Source organism: Phyllobates terribilis, unplaced genomic scaffold (assembly GCF_046119375.1).
Source record: "Phyllobates terribilis strain yellow unplaced genomic scaffold, ASM4611937v1 Scaffold_13__5_contigs__length_258822181, whole genome shotgun sequence".
Classification (NCBI taxonomy): domain Eukaryota; kingdom Metazoa; phylum Chordata; class Amphibia; order Anura; family Dendrobatidae; genus Phyllobates; species Phyllobates terribilis.
This window is the reverse complement of record NW_027362773.1, coordinates 93,890,108-93,909,296: the sequence shown is the minus strand read 5'-3', so window position 1 is coordinate 93,909,296 and position 19,189 is coordinate 93,890,108. Positions and strand designations below refer to the sequence as shown.

General features: G+C 48.1%; 1 protein-coding gene across 5 annotated transcripts in view; it reads left to right on the top strand.

The window, feature by feature from the left end:
* The window catches only part of GAS2 (growth arrest specific 2), a 204,183-nt gene that overhangs the window by 78,661 nt on the left and 106,333 nt on the right, over positions 1-19,189 (top strand). For all 5 annotated transcript variants that reach the window (XM_073659462.1, XM_073659464.1, XM_073659466.1 and 2 more), the window contains exon 4: positions 11,594-11,735. In XM_073659462.1, the coding sequence (XP_073515563.1) occupies positions 11,594-11,735 (142 nt within the window). The remainder of the gene's footprint in view (positions 1-11,593; positions 11,736-19,189) is intronic.

Genomic DNA, 19,189 nt, shown 5'->3' with positions numbered 1-19,189 from the left:
ACATGCACCGCCATCAGCGAGACGAGATTGTGCGGGAATGGCGGCAGGGGAGCGATTTGCCTGATATTTGAGAGCGGGTTTGTGGGCACCTCTACTTCTAGATATTTTACACTATGTCAACACAATTCTCTCTCACCACATGGAAAGCTAATTATTCTGCAGGAATTTGCGCCTCACGGCCCCTTTATCAGTCTGCAGTTTGGAGAACGGATTTTAATTGTTTTTTGGACATTTTTCTTATTAAAGCAAATGTTTGCACATAGGTCTTTGGTGACGTATAAAGTCCTATGCTTTAAAGGAGAACACTGACTAGGGCAATTTCTCTGTATTAAAAGGGTTGTTGGCAGTACCTTTCCAAGGGTCATTTGTAATTTTGCAACTTGGCCCCATTAAGGTGAATAGAGTTGGGCTGCAATACCACACCCAACCTGTGAATAGGTGTGGCGCTGTTTTTTCTCTTCATTTCATCTTAGTCGTATGCTGCTATCAATGGCAACCATAGCATCTAAGGAGTTAGCAGAGGGAGGACAGTATCCCTGTCTCCCCATTAATACCTCCAATGTAAAAAAATATATATATTTGTTATGCTACATTCATAACACTGAGTAGAATGAAGAAAAAATGTTTTTTATACCGTACAATAAATGCTAAAATTAATGATGGGATTACTACGCTGTCCAGTAGCCCTAAGTAAGTCAATGATTTATTTGTATCCCCAGTTAGTAAAGAGAAAAAAACTTTTTTTTTTAACACCAAAAAGAAGCCCTCATGAAATTACGCTGATGGAAAAATGTGGGATCTTTCAGTGTGATGATGCAAAAAATGTAAAAAGTTGATGAAAAATTATTTTATTGTGTAAAAGTAGAAAAAGATTAAAAAATAGATAGACATAAATGATATTGGCAGAAACGGAAAGGATTTGTCCAGTGAAAAGAAGTTATCTTTCCACTCCGTTTCCGTCTGCAGTTGTTCGTCCTTCATTCATTTTCAGTCTCCCTGATATGAAGTTGTTGCAGCCTGATACAAGTTTTAGATATGTCTCTTATGGGAGTGTCCCTTTAAGAAGTGTCCAAATACTCCTATCTCAAATCACTAACATGATGGTCAATAAGCCCTACTATGTAAGTGACAAGTTATTGAAGTGTATCGGAGACATTAGAAACCAAACTGGGGTCCAAACCTCAAGGTGGGCTCTGATATCTGCTTGTGACAAATCCCATGTCTAATCTTTCTATCTATATTGATTTTTAAACTGAAACTCAAGTAAGGCCACGGACCCACTATCAGTATTCGGTCAGTAGGTCCCACCCCTCAGGAGTGGGAGCCAAAACCAGGAGTGGGTGATAAATGCAGAATTGATGACTTGTTTCTATTATACCTTTTCTCTGATTGTTCCTCAATTGGTTTTGGTTCCCACTCCTGAGAAAAAATACTGACCTAATACTGATAGTGGGGCCGTGGCCTAAGAGGAGAAGTTAGCTACTTCCTCCCCCACGGATCTCTCTGTAAATTCAGGGCAACTTTTCTTTTTTTTCTATCATTCCTTTTTCTTAAGCAAGAATGATTGTTGCAATTCAGTAAGCTTTATGGTAGTCCTAGAGAGGCACAAGAGGTATTCAATCATCATTTTTATTTCATAAGTCAATAGTACACATGAAAATAAGCCACTTTGTGATATATATTATCAGAGAAATCTGCTTCTTTCTTCTCCTCCTCCATTGATCTTTCACTCTCAGTTAATGGGTAAAATCTGTATTCAGTGAAGACATATGTTCACGTTACTGAGATAGGAGATGACAGTTGGTGCTTACAAGATTAGAAAATAGCAAAAGGCAATAGTACTCACCAGCCAAGGTTTCAAGAAAAATGCACACCAGGACACGGCCGGCCACCTTTTGTTAGAAGGAGGTAACACAGGTGCAGAATGCTGATGAACAATCGCCCTCACCCATTCTCACTGGAGGGGCGATTGCCTAGCACTAAAGCTGCACACAGATGAAACTTGCAGTAGGGTGCAATTCACACACTGGCGGCACCGTGCCTAGCCAGCATCCTATTACACGCCCCTACTATTCGATTAGGCGGGATGCCCGACACCCTATCTGTGGCGCCCCTGAGGGTTCAGTCGCCACAGGGGTACTGCACCTCAGATAGAGGTGTGGTATCTCCTCTTCCAGGTAAGGATGGAGCATTTCTCGGGACCCTACTTTACCACTCAACACTACACCACTCCTGTCCTGTAGGAGGCCTAAATGCACCAGGGTGCTGCCCCGGGCTGGGATAGAGGAGATGGGGGGGGGACCAAAGATAGGGAGAACCATGTAGTGGGTGAGGGTGGAGGAAACACTTACAGGAAACACTTATAGAATCATATATAATATTTGGCCATCTTTAGTTCAAGGTCTTTTGATTGTGGTCTTCTGTCAGGGTCCAGCAAGAGTCTGTAGCTGGCTGAAGATTCACGGTCCTCGTTCTCTGGCCTTGAGGCGAGGAGCGGGTCAGAGTTAACCAGTGTCTCTGCCTGGTCAGGGTCCTGTTCTAAGAAGGCCTTGGAGGGGAGCAGAGGAGATAGGCTCCACAGGCAAAAGGATCCCAGGAGGGTACGGACAGAGCGGAGTCGCCACCTGTATTCTTCACCCAGGCTTAGCCAGAGGGATTCCTGCTGCAAGAGGGGTGACCGGCCCCCGATATCTGACTGTGTACTTCACGTCACTGTTGGAAAAGCCCGGCGGCTTAGTGGATCCCAGGGAGGAACACAAGCGGGAGGAGATAAGAAGGAGAGGAACACACCAGCGGGGTCTTGACAGGTGCTCCTGATCTACCTGGGAAGTGCTGAACCCCCTACCCGGTGGCCGCAGTACGCCGTGTGTAGCAGAGAGAAGCTTTGCGGATAAAAGTGCACCTAAAGTGAGTGAAGACCAGGATGACTTCATTCACCGCCTCCGCTTGTTTATTCCTGCGTGGCACTGCACCCACCATCCCTCCATACAGTTCGCCAAACACTGCCCTGAGGCCTACTCCGCCTGTGAGGAGTAGTACCAACCAAGCTGCCAGAACACCAGCCTCAGAGGACTGTTGCAGCGTGGCCTTCACCAGAAACCACAGGTGGCGTAGTCGAACAACCACTCATCCCAAAGAAGCCCATTTTCAGGTGACAGCCCTGGGCACAGAATGGGCCAAGGCCACGACTGCATCCCCCCGCGACATCTGCAAGGCCTGGCTCCGAGTACCCCACTGCTCAGGGAGGGTGAGTCACTCAACTGGCATAGTCGGCAGGATTGCGTGCCCGCAGCAACGGAAGAAGTTAATCCCCATTGCCGCCGGGTACTGCGCGCCTTTCGCAAAAGACTGTTGTTACACACTTAATGTGGCGCCCGCCCAAGAAGAACGGACGCCATTATGTGTAAAAACAGCAACCTAAGACCTCACATCGTGGGCCTGGCTCTCTAATGGCGCCAAAAGTGCCGACCACCCCCTCCAGCAGAGACTGTCCGCATAGTAGTGTCCGTCAAGACGGATGGGACGTCTCAAGGAGTGCCCGTCAGCCAGCCGCCCTGGAGCCGCCCCAAAAGAAGGAGGAGAAACAGACCGCACCCAGTAGCAGAGATGACGCAGCCAAGGAGAAGCTCTCCGTCGCTGGCCCACCAGCTGCTACCTCCCTCACTATGGAGGGAATCTACTTGACCGCGGCAGAGGCAGAGTTCCTCCGCGGTGAAACGCAGGATCTGACCCGGAGGGTCGAAGAGGCCCAACGACTGGCCGCCGCAGAATGGAGGGAAGAGGTGCTGCGAAAGATCAAGGCCCGCTGCCAGAGCTCGTCGCGCATGACTATTGCAGTCTCAGCCCCAGCAGAGGAAGCCCAGGAGGCCCTGTGCAGCCCAAGAGCAGGTAAGGACGAAACCCCTACCCCGGGCGCGATACGCACCGAAGCCCTCCTAGATCTCCTGCCGTCACCCCCGTCCCCAGGCGCCATCATTAGGGAGCAGCTCCTAGCTCCGGAGGCCGAGGCAAAAGCCACCGCCACCCCCGGGTGCCTGCTATGCCTCCTGACTCCCGATATAGAAGACCCTGTAGTTTCCTGGGTGTACACCTGCCCCAACCTGGACTGGTCCGCACCAATAGAGGGCCCACAACAGCCCCTGTTATTGCCGCTGTCCGCAAATCCGGTCACCTGCCCAGCGGCCGAAGAGTTTGCCTGGGACAACCGGGGGGCGACCTGATGGGCTTCCCCCAGGAGACCCAGTCCAAAGCGCGGAGGCGGGAGGAGACTTACCGAAAGGAGCTCCTCCAGCTCGAGAAGGAGCGGCGAGAGAGGAGGATTCGCTGTGAGCGCCTGGAGGTGCGCGCCAAGGCTGCCAAAACACAGGTCCGTCAGGCGGAGGCCACCCGCCCAAGCCCCCGGGAAGAAGGCCTTATCGTGCGCTTCCACCAGGAGGCAGGATGGGGCTTTATCCGTAGCCCACAGTTCAACCGGGACGTGTTCGTCAACCGGCGGGACGTCGAGCCGCGGCTGGAGCAGGGCCACCCTGGCCGGAACCTCTACCCGGGCGATTTGGTATCCTACACCCGCCACCACGGGGAGCGTGGGTGGTATGCCCTGGATGTCCACAGGGTATTCAAGGAGGATGCCCCCACGCACCTAGTTACAGTGGACCGGTCAGGCTCCGTTGGAAAGGATGAGCCATTTCCCCGGTGGGGATACCACTTTTGAGCAGCCCTGGGAGATGTATCTCCCAGTTATTTGAACTGTTATTTGTTTCCCAAGTTTTGTTGCACCCGGATTCAGTTGAAACAAACATTTGTCCCTGCGGACGCTGAGCATGAGACAGACTAACTTTGTATATAGTTTGCACCTATTTAGGTGCTCCCTATTGGTTTTATGAAAAACCACTTCTACCTCTGACCTCAGAAGCAAAACCTGTCTGGTGTGGCTCTACAGGAGGTCCAACTCAGGATCTCCATGCCCTGCAGCCACCCCAGGGCCTACGATGAGGGTTTTGGACAGGTCCCTCATGCTGCTGAACTGACACTTTTCTACAATGTTTTCCACCATGTTGTCTACATGCATAATGTCTCTTTGATGTTTTATATATTTATACTATATATATCCTGCAACGTTAAAAGTGTCCAAACCTCCCATAAAGGGAAGATTGTTTTAATGTTTACAAAAGCATTTTAAAAAAATTTTTTGAACGTCTGTACCAATTCTTTACTCTATTGCAGCCCACGGACCTACTGTGTTTCACCGGGGGGGAATGTGGCACCCCTGAGGGTTCTGTCGCCACAGGGGTACTGCACCTCAGATAGAGGTATGGTATCTCCTCTTTCAGGTAAGGATGGAGCATCACTCAGGACCCCACTTCACACTCAACACTACACCACTCCTGTCCTATAGGGGGTCTAAATGCACCCGGGATAGAGGAGATAGGGGGGGAACCAAAGATAGGGGGAACCATGTAGTGGGTGAGGGTGGAGGAAACACTTACAGGAAACACTTATAGAATCATATATAATATTTGGCCATCTTTAGTTCAAGGTCTTTTGATTGTGGTCTTCTGTCAGGGTCCAGCAAGAGTCTGTAGCTGGCTGAAGATTCACGGTCCTCGTTCTCTGGCCTTGAGACGAGGAGTGGGTCAGAGTTAACCAGTGTCTCTGCCCGGTCAGGGTCCTTGGAGGGGAGCAGAGGAGATAGGCTCCACAGGCAAAAGGATCCCAGGGGGATACGGACAGAGCGGAGTAGCCACCTGTATTCTTCACCCTGGCTTAGCCAGAGGGATTCCTGCTGCAAGAGGGGTGACCGGCCCCCGATATCTGACTGTGTACTTCACGTCACTGTTGGAAAAGCCCGGCGGTTTAGTGGATCCCAGGGAGAAACACAAGCGGGAGGAGATAAGAAGGAGAGGAACACACCAGCGGGGTCTTGACAGGTGCTCCTGATCTACCTGGGAAGTGCTGAACCCCCTACCCGGTGGCCACAGTACGCCGTGTGCAGCAGAGAGAAGCTTTGCGGCTGAAAGTGCATCTAAAGTGAGTAAAGACCCGGATGACTTCATTCACCGCCTCCGCTTGTTTATTCCTGCGCGGCACTGCACCCACCATACCTCCATACAGTTCGCCAAACACTGCCCTGAGGCCTACTCCGCCTGTGGGGAGTAGTACCAACGAAGCTGCCATAACACCAGCCTCAGAGGACTGTTGCAGCGCTGGTGGCTTTCACCAGAAACCACAGGTGGCGTAGTTGAACAACCACTCATCCCAAAGAAGCCCATTTTCAGGTGACAGCCCTGGGCACGGAACGGGCCAAGGCCACGACTGCATCCCCCCGCGACATCTGCAAGGCCCGGCTCCGAGTACCCCACTGCTCAGGGAGGGTGAGTCATATCCGTGCATCGCAGAGTTGCCAAAATATTAACTAATACCTCATATGATATTTTTTGCACTTTTTTATCTGCTAGGGCACGGCCAGGCCCAGTAATGGTGACCTTGTGAGTTGGGGCTTGGATGCACGGATAGAGTGCCGTACCCCTGTGGCGACTGAACCCTCAGGGGCGCCACAGATAGGGTGCCGGGCATCCCGCCTAATCGAATAGTAGGGGCGTGTAATAGGATGCTGGCTAGGCACGTTGCCGCGAGTGTGTGAATTGCACCCTACTGCAAGTTTCATCTGTGTGCAGCTTTAGTGCTAGGCAATCGCCCCTCCAGTGAGAGTGGGTGAGGGTGATTGTTCATCAGCATTCTGCACCTGTGTTACCTCCTTCTAACAAAAGGGGGCCGGCCGTGTCCTGGTGTGCATTTTTCTTGAAACCTTGGCTGGTGAGTACCATTGCCTTTTGCTATTTTCTAATTTGATTTTGGATTTTTTTTTTTAATTCTGTTTATTGTTCTGGCTATGCTGTCTGTGCTTACAAGATTCTATAGAGCAGGGAGGAGCTAGAGGCCGACACAGACATTCTGCTGCAAGTTCTCCTGAAACTGCACTTACAGTTCACTATAGAGCTTTATAAGCACCAAGTGTCATCTCCTAGCACAGTAATGGATACATTTGTATTCACTGAAGACAGATTTTACCCATGAATTGAGAATGAATGATCAGCCCAGGAGGAGAAAGAAGAAAAATTTCTCTGATAAGATCTATTACAAAGTTGCTTATTTTCATGTGTACTATTGATTTATAGGGAAGAAAAATAAAATGCCAGTTATTCATTAACCCCTTTCTGACGCGAGACATATGATCCATACATCCCTGTGGCCTGGTACTTATTGACGAGGGACGGACGGACACGTCTAGGCGATTTTGCGTGCACAGAGGCTGTGCGCACGCAATCACTGCGTGGGTGTCAGCTGATTCTGACAGCTGACACTCGGCACTCAGTGGCACCGCTCCCGGCACTTTAACTCGCTAAATGCTGTGATCGCTGCAATCTCAGCAATTGGCATGCAGGCAGAGGGTAGAAAGTCCCTCTGCCTTTCGATCGGAGACCCAGCGACATCATTGCGGGGTACCGATCGTTGCCATGGTGACCCGATGTTGTCATGACGACATCTGGGTCACCAGAGCTAGGAAACTTGGTAGATCATGTGCAGTGCATGATCTAACAAGTTTGCCTGTGAAAGTCCCATAGGGGACAAAGTGTAAAAGTAAGAAAAAGTAAAAAAAAAAATGCAAAAAAAATAGTAAAAATATTTTTTAAAAAATCACAGAAAACATAAAAATATATTGTACCCATAAATAAATATTTTTATTTTCATTCTGCCTTCCAAAAATCAGAATAGAAAGTGATCAAAAAATGTCACATGCCCGAAAATGGTACCAGTAAAAACGACAAGTCGTCCCACAAAAAACAAGCAGTCCCATGACTCTGTCGGCCACAATATGGAAAAATTATACCTCTCAAGATATGGCGATGCAAAAATTATTTTTTTCAATAAAAAGCGTCTTTTAGTGTGTGACAGCAGCCAAACATAAAAACCCGATATAAATCTGGTATCACTGTAATTGCACCAAGCCGAAGAATAAAATCGTCTAATTATACCGCATGAGGAACGGCGTAAAAAATAAATAAAACCAATTCTTTACCTGCTGTTGATTTGTCCATTCTGCCTCCCAAAGATCGCAGTAAGGCTTAGCTCACATTTAGCCTGTGCTCTGCACTGAGCGCTTACACCAGGGTTTCCATGTAAATCTCTGAAATACGTGATTCAGACGGAACCCCCGACAGAAGAGTCCCTATAATCAGGCAGATAGAGGCACTGAGGACACTGCCTGGCCTATGATCTGTCAGCGTCCGTTTTTTTATTAGGTGTGCATTAAAGTGCCGTCGCCCACAGTTTTGTGCACTTCTGAAAAGGACACAGCTCAACAGAGGCCAGACGGAGTCCAGAGTAACTCTGCTGCCTCATTATAGTGAATGGATCCCTGGGAGGTTCATCTGAATCATGTTAATCGGATATCATTATCAGTGCTCAGCATAAAGCGATGGATAAATGTGATCCCAAAAGTTACGTAAAATGTTCCCAATAAAAGTTTCAACTCCATCCACAAAAAAAGCAAGTCCCCACTCAGATCTGTCATCTGTCAATGGAAATATAGGGGGCTTCCACGTTACTGGTAGCACAAAGGCTCTAGAAAAGCCCCATGGCTCATCACCACCCAAAAGAAATTGAGAAAATTCTGCACTCTCAAATCCATATGCCCCCCCTCCCTTCTGAGCTCCAGTGTGTGCCTAAACCGCAGTTAGCGTCCACATGTTTGGCATTTCTGTAGCGATGAGAGCCCTCCTAATTTACAGGTGCATGTTTCCAGAAGCACGAGCTGGTCACTACAATGTACTGGTCACTACAACGGCAGTTTGCAATTTTCACTCAGCAACATCCACTGCTGCTTGTTTCTTGAAAAGACCCATGAAGTCAAAATCGTCACTACATCTGTAGATAAATTCACAAAGGGGTATGATTTCCAAAATGGGGTCACTTGAGGGAGGATTCTGCAAATTCTACAATTTAGGGGTTCTGTATATGAAGTCCTCATACTATTCTAGAAAAATCTGCACTCCAGGAGGCAAATAGCACTCCGTCCCTTCCGAGTCTCTCTGTGTGGCTAAATACTGTACAGCCATATATGAGGTATTTCTACATTCAGCAGAAATTGTGGGACAAATTTTGGTGCCATTTTTACTCATTACCCAGTGTGAAAATGTAAAATTTGGGACTAGAACAAAATTTTAGTGGTAAAATTGTAATTAGATTTTCTTCACTGCCCAATGGCATAAAATTCTATGATCCACCTGTGGTGTTAATTATCTCACTGCACCCCTAGATTAATTCATTGAGGTGTAGTTTGTAAAATTGGGTCTCTTAGGGGGGGATCTGCTGTTCTGGCACCTCACGAGCTCTGTCAATGTGAAATGGCACCCTCAAACCAGTCCAGCAAAATCTGAACTCCAATATGGTGCTTTTTCCCTTCTGAGCTTTGCACTGTGCATCAAAAGTAGTTTTCGACCACATATGGGGTATCGGCGTATGTAGGAAAACTTGCGCAACAAATTTTGGGGTCCATTTTCTCCTGCTATCCTTGTGAAAATGAAAAAAATTGGGGGCTAAAACAACACTTTTGTAGGGAATTTTTTTTTTTTCATTTTTACAGGTTCACGTTGTAAAATTCTGTGACGCACCTGTAGGTGCTTCACAGAATTAAATTCCTTGAGGGGTCTAGTTTCCAAAATAGGGTCCCTTGTGGGGGTTTTCCACTGCTTAGGCACAACAGGGGCTCTCCAAACGCGATATGACACCCACAGACCATTCCATCAAAGTCTGCGTTCCAAAATGTCACTCCTTCTTCCTTTCTGAGCCCTGCTGTGCGCCCAAACAATAGTTTTCCCCAACATATGGGGTATCTGTGTGCTCAGGAGAAATTGCACAACAAATTTTGGAGTCCATTTTCTCCTGTTATCCCTTAGAAAATAAAAAAATTGGGGCTAAAAAATTTTTTTGTGGGAAAAATGGGATTTTTTTTATTTTCATGGCTCCACGTTATAAACTTCTGTGAAGCACTTGGGGGATCAAGGTGATCACTACACATCTAGACAACTTCCCTGAGGGGTCTATTTTTCTAAAATTGTGTCACTTTTGGGGGCTTTCCACTGTTTAGGCACTTCAGGGGCCACATGGCATCCACTAATTATTCAAGCAAATTTTACATTCAAAAAGTCAAATGGCGCACCTTCCCTTCCGGGCCCTGCCGTGCGACCAAACATTGGTTTTCCCCCACATATGGGGTATCTGCGTGTTCAGGAGAAATTGCACAAGAAATTTTGCGGTCCATTTTTTCCTGTTACCCTTGCGAAAATAAAAAAAAGTTGGGTCTAAAGTAAATTGTTTGTGGGAAAAAGTTTGTTTTCTTCCACATTCCAAAAATTCCTGTGTAGCACCGGAAGGGTTAATACATTTCTTGAATGCGGTTTTGAGCACCTTGAGGGGTGCAGTTTTTAATATGGTGTCACGTTTGGGTATTTTCTGTTATAAAAGGTCCCTCAAAGTTACTTCAAATGTGATGTGGTCCCTAAAAAAATGGTTTTGTAAATTTTGTTTGAAAAATTAGAAATCGCTGGTCAACTTTTAACCCTTTATAACTTCCGAACAAAAAAAAATTTTGGTTCCAAAATTGTGCTGATGTAAAGTATACATAATGGGAAATGTTATTTATTAACTATTTTGTGTAACATATCTCTCTGATTTAAGGGCATGAAAATTCAAAGTTTGGAAGTTGCTAAATTTTCGCCAAATTTCCGTTTTTTTCACAAATAAACGCAAGTCATATCGAAGAAATTTCGCCACTATCATGAAGTACAATATGTCAGAAAAAACAATCTCAGAATCAGTGAGATCCGTTGAAGCGTTTCAGAGTAATTACCTCATAAAGTGACAGTGGTCAGAATTGTAAAAATTGGCCCGGTCATTAACGTGTAAACCACCCTCGGTAAAGGGGTTAAACAGTCTTTAATTGTAATACTGCAAAAGTAATGAGCTCTGAAGTAGTAGTGACATACGCTTTAATTTTTTATGGTAAATATGAGGCCAAATTTCGATCCAGAACAGAACAAATTTCGGTCAGAACATGAGGGACTGTCTGCTCACTGACTGACCAGATTACAGCTGCATATTGAAGTCTATGGAGAGGGGGGAGGAGCAGAGTGAAATAAAGAAGCAGAAAGAAAGTGTTTTCTCACCCAAGTGCTGGACTCACAACTACACTGTTTAGTATTGCTATTTAAAGTCTTGCAGATTATTGCTGCTCTTGATCATGTGTTAAACAGAGACAGGAAAGTGAGAATCATCTCATGTTTGTGTGTGCTGTATATGGGAGACATCGTAGCGATTACTCTCCACCCACCGGCTCAGAGACAACAGAAATTTAGAGCCGGCAGAGGGAAAAACTATGAAAAAGTGCAGGATAAAATAGCCAGTAAGTGTTATTCCTCATGTACACACACAGCAGCTTAATCTAATCAGTCACCTGAAAGAACAGGTTTGCTTTACATATATTATCACTGCATAACCAGGCAACTCCATTTCTAACTTCTTGTTGTTTCCGCAGGATCTGCCAACTAAGAGGATACCGTACCGTGCCAATGCCCCACCGGGGTCCTTCTTTGCAAGAGACAACACAGCAAACTTCCTGTCCTGGTGCCGGAGTATTGGCGTCGGGGAGACGTGTTTGTTTGAGTCAGAAGGACTAGGTAAGAGAAATCCATTGATTCATGATATACCTATGATCAGAGTCGGACTGGGGTGTCTGGGGCCCACAGGGAAAATTGACTCTAAGGGCCCACCCTATATCTATATGCAAATACCAGCCATTATTCCTGTTATAGTGGAGCATCGACTGTAAAACACAAGCGGCTCCTGCACATCTACTGTGCACATACTGTAACTGGGATGTACACAGAATTACTGTAGTTTGCATTAAAGGGTCCTTTTGATGAAAACAAATCATCACCGATCCACAGGTTAGATAGGTGATAACTTATTGATTGGTCGAATCCTAGCATTGGAAACCGCACCGATCGGAAGAATGGGGAATTTTTATCCCCATTTTAAAATGAAGCGGCAGGTGGGATGTCTGACCGCAGCGCCATTCATCCTCTTTGGGGGCTTCCAAAAAAAGCCAAGTGCAACCCCTTCGATAATGAATGGATCAGTGGTCGAGATGCACATGCCGCTCCATACTAATGAGGATAAAAGCTCCACATTCTGCAGATCGGTGCAGGTCCCGGCAGTCGCCCCCCACCAATCAATAATTTATCACTTATCCTTTGGCTACATTCAGTATTTGGTCAGTATTTTACATCAGTATTTGTAAGCCAAAACCAGGAGTGGAACAATCAGGGGAAAAGTATAATAGAAACACGTCACCACTTCTGCATTTATCACCCACTCCTGGTTTTAGCTTACAAATACTTATGTAATATACTGACCAAATACTGAACGTGTGAACGAGGCCTTAGGATAGGTGATTATTTGTTTTCACCATAGAACACCTGTAAGTGCATATTTGCTACTGTGTAATAGTCAGGGGACAGAGAGGGGTTAAACATCCAAGTATTTAATCTCTATTGGAAATCAAGAATCTTCCCCTTATTGATATCAGAGAGAACAAATGGCCGCCATACACAACACAATCCACTATACCAAGACCAATACCACCACATACAAGGGATAAATACCGCCACACCGTGACCAGACTACATATTAACACCACATTGTGACCGGATAATACCACATACAAGGAACAAATACCGCCACACTATGACCAGACCACATATTACCACCACATAGTGACCAAATACCACATACAGGCGATTAATACAGTCACACCATGACAAGACCACATATTACCTCCACATAGTGACTGAATAATACTGTCACACCATGACCAGACCACATAGGGAATGAATAATACTGTCATGTCATGACAAGATCATATATTACCACCATATAGTGATCGAATAATACCATCACAGCATGACCAGACCATATATTACTACCACAGTGACCGAATAATACCACATACAAGGAACAAATACCTCACCACCATGACCAGGCCACATAGAAACCGAATAATACTGTCACACCATGACCAGACCATGTATTACCACCACAGTGACCGAATAATACCACATACAAGGAACAAATACCTACACACCATGACCAGATCATATATTACCACCACATAGTGACCGAATAATACAATAGTGATCATTAATAATAAACACAATACTAATAACACTAATATTATCATTGGTGACATTATACACAGGAGCCCTGTATATAGTGTACAGGTAATACAGTGATCACCGGTGACATTACAGCATATACAGAGTACCTATATATGCTGTAATACAGGTATATACAGGTGATACAGTGACCATATCCATATAGAATTATTGGCCCCATGATGACATTGTAGCGAGCCCCTGTGTGTTTATGAAGGCATTATGCTCTTAAGACTATTTTTTGGCCATGAAAAAGTCACTGGAAAAAGTTGTGATCTCAATATTTTTCTCCTGGTGAATTGCAGTAATCACAAGAATTAAACCCTGCTGGAATTCCTCTGATTATCATGTAACATTGAGCGAATTGTTTTAGGTAACAGTAACATGTGATTTACGATGGATATTATACATAAGACTCTGCTGGTCTGTGGATCTGAGACGTGGACCTGTATTCTGGTCTGTTATGGTTCTGACTTGTGGACCTGTGTTCTGGTTGTCTATGAGATCTATGGTTATATATGGACCTGTGTCCTGGTAGTCTATAGATCTGACCTGTGGAGGTATGCTTAGGTGGTCTATGGATCTGACCTGTGGAGGTATGCTCTGGTAGTTTATGGATCTGACCTGTGGAGCTGTGTTCTGGTAGTCTATGGATCTGAGCCGCGGACCTGTACTCTCGTCATCTATGGTTCTGACACGTGGAGCTGTATTCTAGTGGTCAATGGAACTGTCTTGAGAAGCTGTGTCCTGATCCTCTTTGGTTCTCATCTGTGGACCTGTGTCCTGGTGGTCTATGGATCTGACCCTTGGAGCTCTGTTCTGGTGCTCTATGATTCTTATCTGTAGACCAGCATTCTGGTGGTCTATGGATCTGAACCGTGGACCTGTATTCTGGTCGTATGTGGTTCCCACACGTGGAGGTGTGTTATAGTTTTCAATGGAAATGACTTGTGGACTTGTGTTTTGGTCGTCTATGGTTCTCATCTATGGACTTGTGTACTGGTAGACTATGGATCTGACCATGGAGTTATGTCATGGTGGTCTATGGATCTGAGACGTGGACTTGTGTCCTGGTAGTCTATGGTTCTGACTTGTGGACCTATGTTCTGGTGGTCTATGGATCTTACCTGTAGAGCTGTGAGTTGGTGGTCTATTGATCTGACTTGTAGCCCGGTGTCCTCGTGGTCTATGGTTCTGACCTGTGGAGCTGTGATCTGGTGGTCTTTGGATCTGACCTGTGGAGCTGTATTGTGATCGTCTACTAATCTGACCTATGCATCCTCATCCTGGTGGTCTATAGATCTGACCCCTTGAACTACGTATCAGCAGGTTTATGGAGATATGACCTTTTCTGTAAACCACCCTACTCTATAATTCTCAATATCCCACAAGATTTTACCTACAAAGACTTCATTGATGTGGAACTTTCTACATTTTAATAAAGAAGATCCATTAGTCGAGAGAACCTGATAATCTGGCATCCCTCCAGTCCTGAGGCGGCCAGCTCAGATGTTTACTGTACATCTATTGTAGGTATCATTTTCCTTTTCCACTGAAGCGTCTTTATCAGGACTCATCACGTTATGAAGCACGTGACGCCTTTCAGCCCGGCACATAAAGAACTGATATTTTCATCAGAAGTCAGATAACGGGAGGCAGGATAAATGGGAGCAGTGTCTGTGGATGAAAAGGCTTCTATCCCTGCCTGGACTGACACCAGATCCCTCCGCGCTGCGTCCTCTTTCCACCCTCTTTGTGAAAGTGACTGAGTATCGCCTGGATGATCTGCTCCATTGTCAGAAGGCCTCTGATAAAGCATCGAGGGTTCTCCATGGAATAAGACTTCACTCTCGTCTCCGTGTCTTGTCAGGCCTCCGAGACGATGAATGGTGACAGCGCCACTTTCATCACATCACAGAGAAGGGGATCCATTTACCGTCACTGTCACTGGTGACAAAGACTTTCTACATTTTAAAGAGTCATTTCCATAAAATATAATTTTCTACTGGAATAAGACATAATGTCCCCTGCTGCTTCCACCCTCTGCACCACCAGCCCCCTCACTCTGTCCAAAAAATCCATTTCCCGGCACTGCTAAGCCGCTGACCATCTTCTTCTTGTGGCCATCATGCTCCGTGTATGAATATGGACCACAGCACCATCTATGGAGTCAGGGCCGTATTTGGAGTTTCTGCTGCCCTAGGCACTGTCAGTGGTCGCCCCCCCCCCGGTCACGCCCACCCTCACCCCCCGTCACGTCCCCCCCACGTCGTGCCCCCCTCGCATCCAATATCTTCCCCCCCCGTCGTGGCCGTTTCCCCAAGTTTCATGTAGCCCCCCCCCCCCCCCCCATTCCGTGTAGCACATATAAAAGGTTAGGGTGGTGGGGGGGTGAGAGCGGCCCACACAGACCACAGGGCTGCAGCATTGCCTATGGGGGTGGGGGGGATGGGAGCGGCCCACACAGACCACAGGGCTGCAGCATTGCCTATGGGGGTGGGGGGGATGGGAGCGGCCCACACAGACCACAGGGCTGCAGCATTGCATATGGGGGTGGGGGGGGTGGGAGCGGCCCACACAGACCACAGGGCTGCAGCATTGCATATGGGGGTGGAGGGGATGGGAGCGGCCCACACAGACCACAGGGCTGCAGCATTGCATATGGGGGTGGGATCGGCCCACACAGACCACAAGGCTGCAGCATTGTATATGGGGGTGGGGGGGAATGGGAGCGGCCCACACAGACCACAGGGCTGCAGCATTGTATATAGGAGTGGGGGGGGATGGGAGCGGCCCACACAGAACTGGGCTGCAGCAGGCACTGCAGCATTGCATATGGCCCATATGCAATGCTGCAGTGCCTGATGCAGCCCATGTCTGGGATTCAGACCCCACTGTGTCCCTCCCTGCTGCTGCCTGCCATCATGTCTGACCAATGACAACAGTCACAGACTAGTCAGACTCCTCAGAGTCTGAGACTAGTCAGAGACTCAGGAAGTCTGGGCTCTGTCAGGCTGGCACTGCTGCCCGCTGGCTGTACTGTCTGTGCACAGCACAGAACACAGTACCGGCGGGAGCTGCTGACTGCGCGCCTGCGCCTAAACTATGATCCTGCCGCCCGCCTCGCCGCCTGCCGCCCGCCATCATCAATTATGCTGCAGAGCAGACTGTCTGCAGAAGTGGCAGCTCCTCAGCCAGCATCATGCATCGGCACCACGGCCCGGGTGGCAGTGTCGGCGCAATGGCACATCACAGCAGGACACAATTACCGGCGCTGCCTGCTGAGATGAGCCGCCGCCAGCGATGTGCTGCCCGGGCCTCCGCAGGAACTTCAAGTGCCCGGGCTCCTCCTCTTCTTTCCAGATCGCAGCAGCGAGCAGAGCAGACTAGAGAGGTGAGGTGGGTGGGCGTGACCGGAGGGTGAGAGGGCGCGATGACCGGGGGGGCGGAGCCACCCGGCCGGCTCGGGGCATGAACCAAAAAAAAAAAAAAAACCACAAGAAAAAAACACGCTCAGGCGCCGCCCTCCCCGAATTCCGGTGCCCTAGGCACATGCCTACAAGTGCCTAAGGGCAAATACGGCACTGTATATACACACAGTCCGGTGCTATATACACACAGCCCGGTGCTATATACACGGCCCCATTCCTGTATACACACCCCGGTGCTAAGTACACGGCCCCATTCCTGTATACACAGCCCCATTCCTGTATACACACCCTGGTGCTATATACACACCCCAGTGCTATATTTACAGCCCCATTCCTGTGTACATACCCCGGTGCTATATACACAGCCCCATTCCTGTATACACAGCCCAGTGCTATATATACGGCCCCATTCCTGTATACACACCCCGATGCTATGTACACAGCCCCATTCCTGTATACACACCCCAGTGCTATATACACAGCCCCATTCCTGTATACACACCCAGGTGCTATATACACAGCCCCATTCCTGTATACACAGCCCCATTCCTGTATACACACCCCAGTGCTATATACACAGCCCCATTCCTGTATACACAGCCCCATTCCTGTATACACAGCCCCATTCCTGTATACACATCCCAGTGCTATATACACAGCCCCATTCCTGTATACACACCCCAGTGCTATATATACAGCCCCATTCCTGTATACACACCCCAGTGCTATATATACAGCCCCATTCCTGTATACACACAGCCCCATTCCTGTATACACACCCCAGTGCTATATATACAGCCCCATTCCTGTATACACACCCCAGTGCTATGTATACAGCCCCATTCCTGTATACACACCCTGGTGCTATATACACAGCCCCATTCCTGTATACACACAGCCCCATTCCTGTATACACACCCCAGTGCTATATACACAGCCCCATTCCTGTATACACACCCTGGTGCTATATACACAGCCCCATTCCTGTATACACAGCCCCATTCCTGTATACACACCCCAGTGCTATATATACGATCCCATTTCAATATACACACCCCGATGCTATGTACACGGCCCCATTCCTGTGTACACACCCTGGTCCTATATACACGGCCCCATTCCTGTATACACACCCAGGTGCTATATACACAGCCCCATTCCTGTATACACACCCTGGTGCTACGTACACGGCCGCATTCCTGTGTATGTGACGCTCTAGCCCTCCCTGGGAAAAGGAATTACTCAGAGCCGGGTCAGCGTAGGGGTCAGGGGGGACGCAGTCGTGGCCTGGACCCGGTCCGTGCCGAGGGCGGTCACATAAAAGATTTAATGGGCTTTCAAGTAAGAGTGGTATTTCGACTACGCCACCTGCGGTTTCCGGTGATGGGTACCAGCGCTGCTTCAGTCCACTGAGGCCGGTGTTACAGGCAGCTAAGATGGGACGGCTCCCCGCAGGCGGAGCAGGACTCAGGGCAGTGTGAGGAGGAATGGTGGGTGGAGTGCCGCGCAGGAAATAACAGGCTGAGGCGGTGTGTGAAGTCATCCAGGGTTTTTACTCACTTGATGAAGTTTCAGCCGCAAAGCTTCCCTCTGCTCCTCACGGCGTACTGCGGCCACCGGGAAGGGGGTCCAGCACTTCCCAGGGAGATCAGGAGCTCCTGTCGAGACCCCTCTGGTGTGTGTTCCTCTCCTTGGTCAGTTCTCCCACTAAGTCTTCTCCTGACTGTATGTGTGGCTAGAACAAGGTGTAAGGCCGGGTCCCACTGGATAAACGCAGGTAGAGAGATACAGGTGGTGTAGGCCGCTCCGTCCGTATCCCCCCCGGGATCCACTAAGCCTCCGGGCTTTTCTGACTGAGACGTGAAGTAACAAAGTCAGATGTCGGGGGCCGGTCACCCCTCTTGCAGCAGGAGTCCCTCTGACTAGGCCAGAATAAAGAATACAGGTGGCGTAAGCCGCTCCGTCCGTATCCCCCTGGGATCCTTTTGCCTGTGGAGCCTATCTCCTCCGCTCCCCTCCAGGCCTTCTTAGGTAAGGACCTTGACCGGGTAGAGACAGTGGTTAACTCTAACCCGCTCCTCGTCTCAAGGCCAGAGAACGAGGACCATGTATCTTCAGTCGGATGCAGCCTTTTGATGGGCTCTGGCAGACTACCGCAATCAGAGATGAAGACCGCAATCAGGGACGAAGATCACAATCAAAGACCTTGAACTTAAGATGGCCGTAGATTAAATATGAATGAATAAGTGTTTCCTAAAAGTGTGTCCTCCACCCTCACCCACTACATGGTTCCCCCTATCTTTTGGTTCCCCCCATCTCCTCTATCCCGGGCCGGGGCAGCACCCTGGTGCATTTAGGCCCCTTTCAGGACAGGAGTGGTGTAGTGTTGAATGGTGAAGTGGGGTCCTGAGAGATGCTCCATCCTTACCTGGAAGAGGAGATACCATGCCTCGTCTGAGGTGCAGTACCCCTGTGGCGACTGAACCC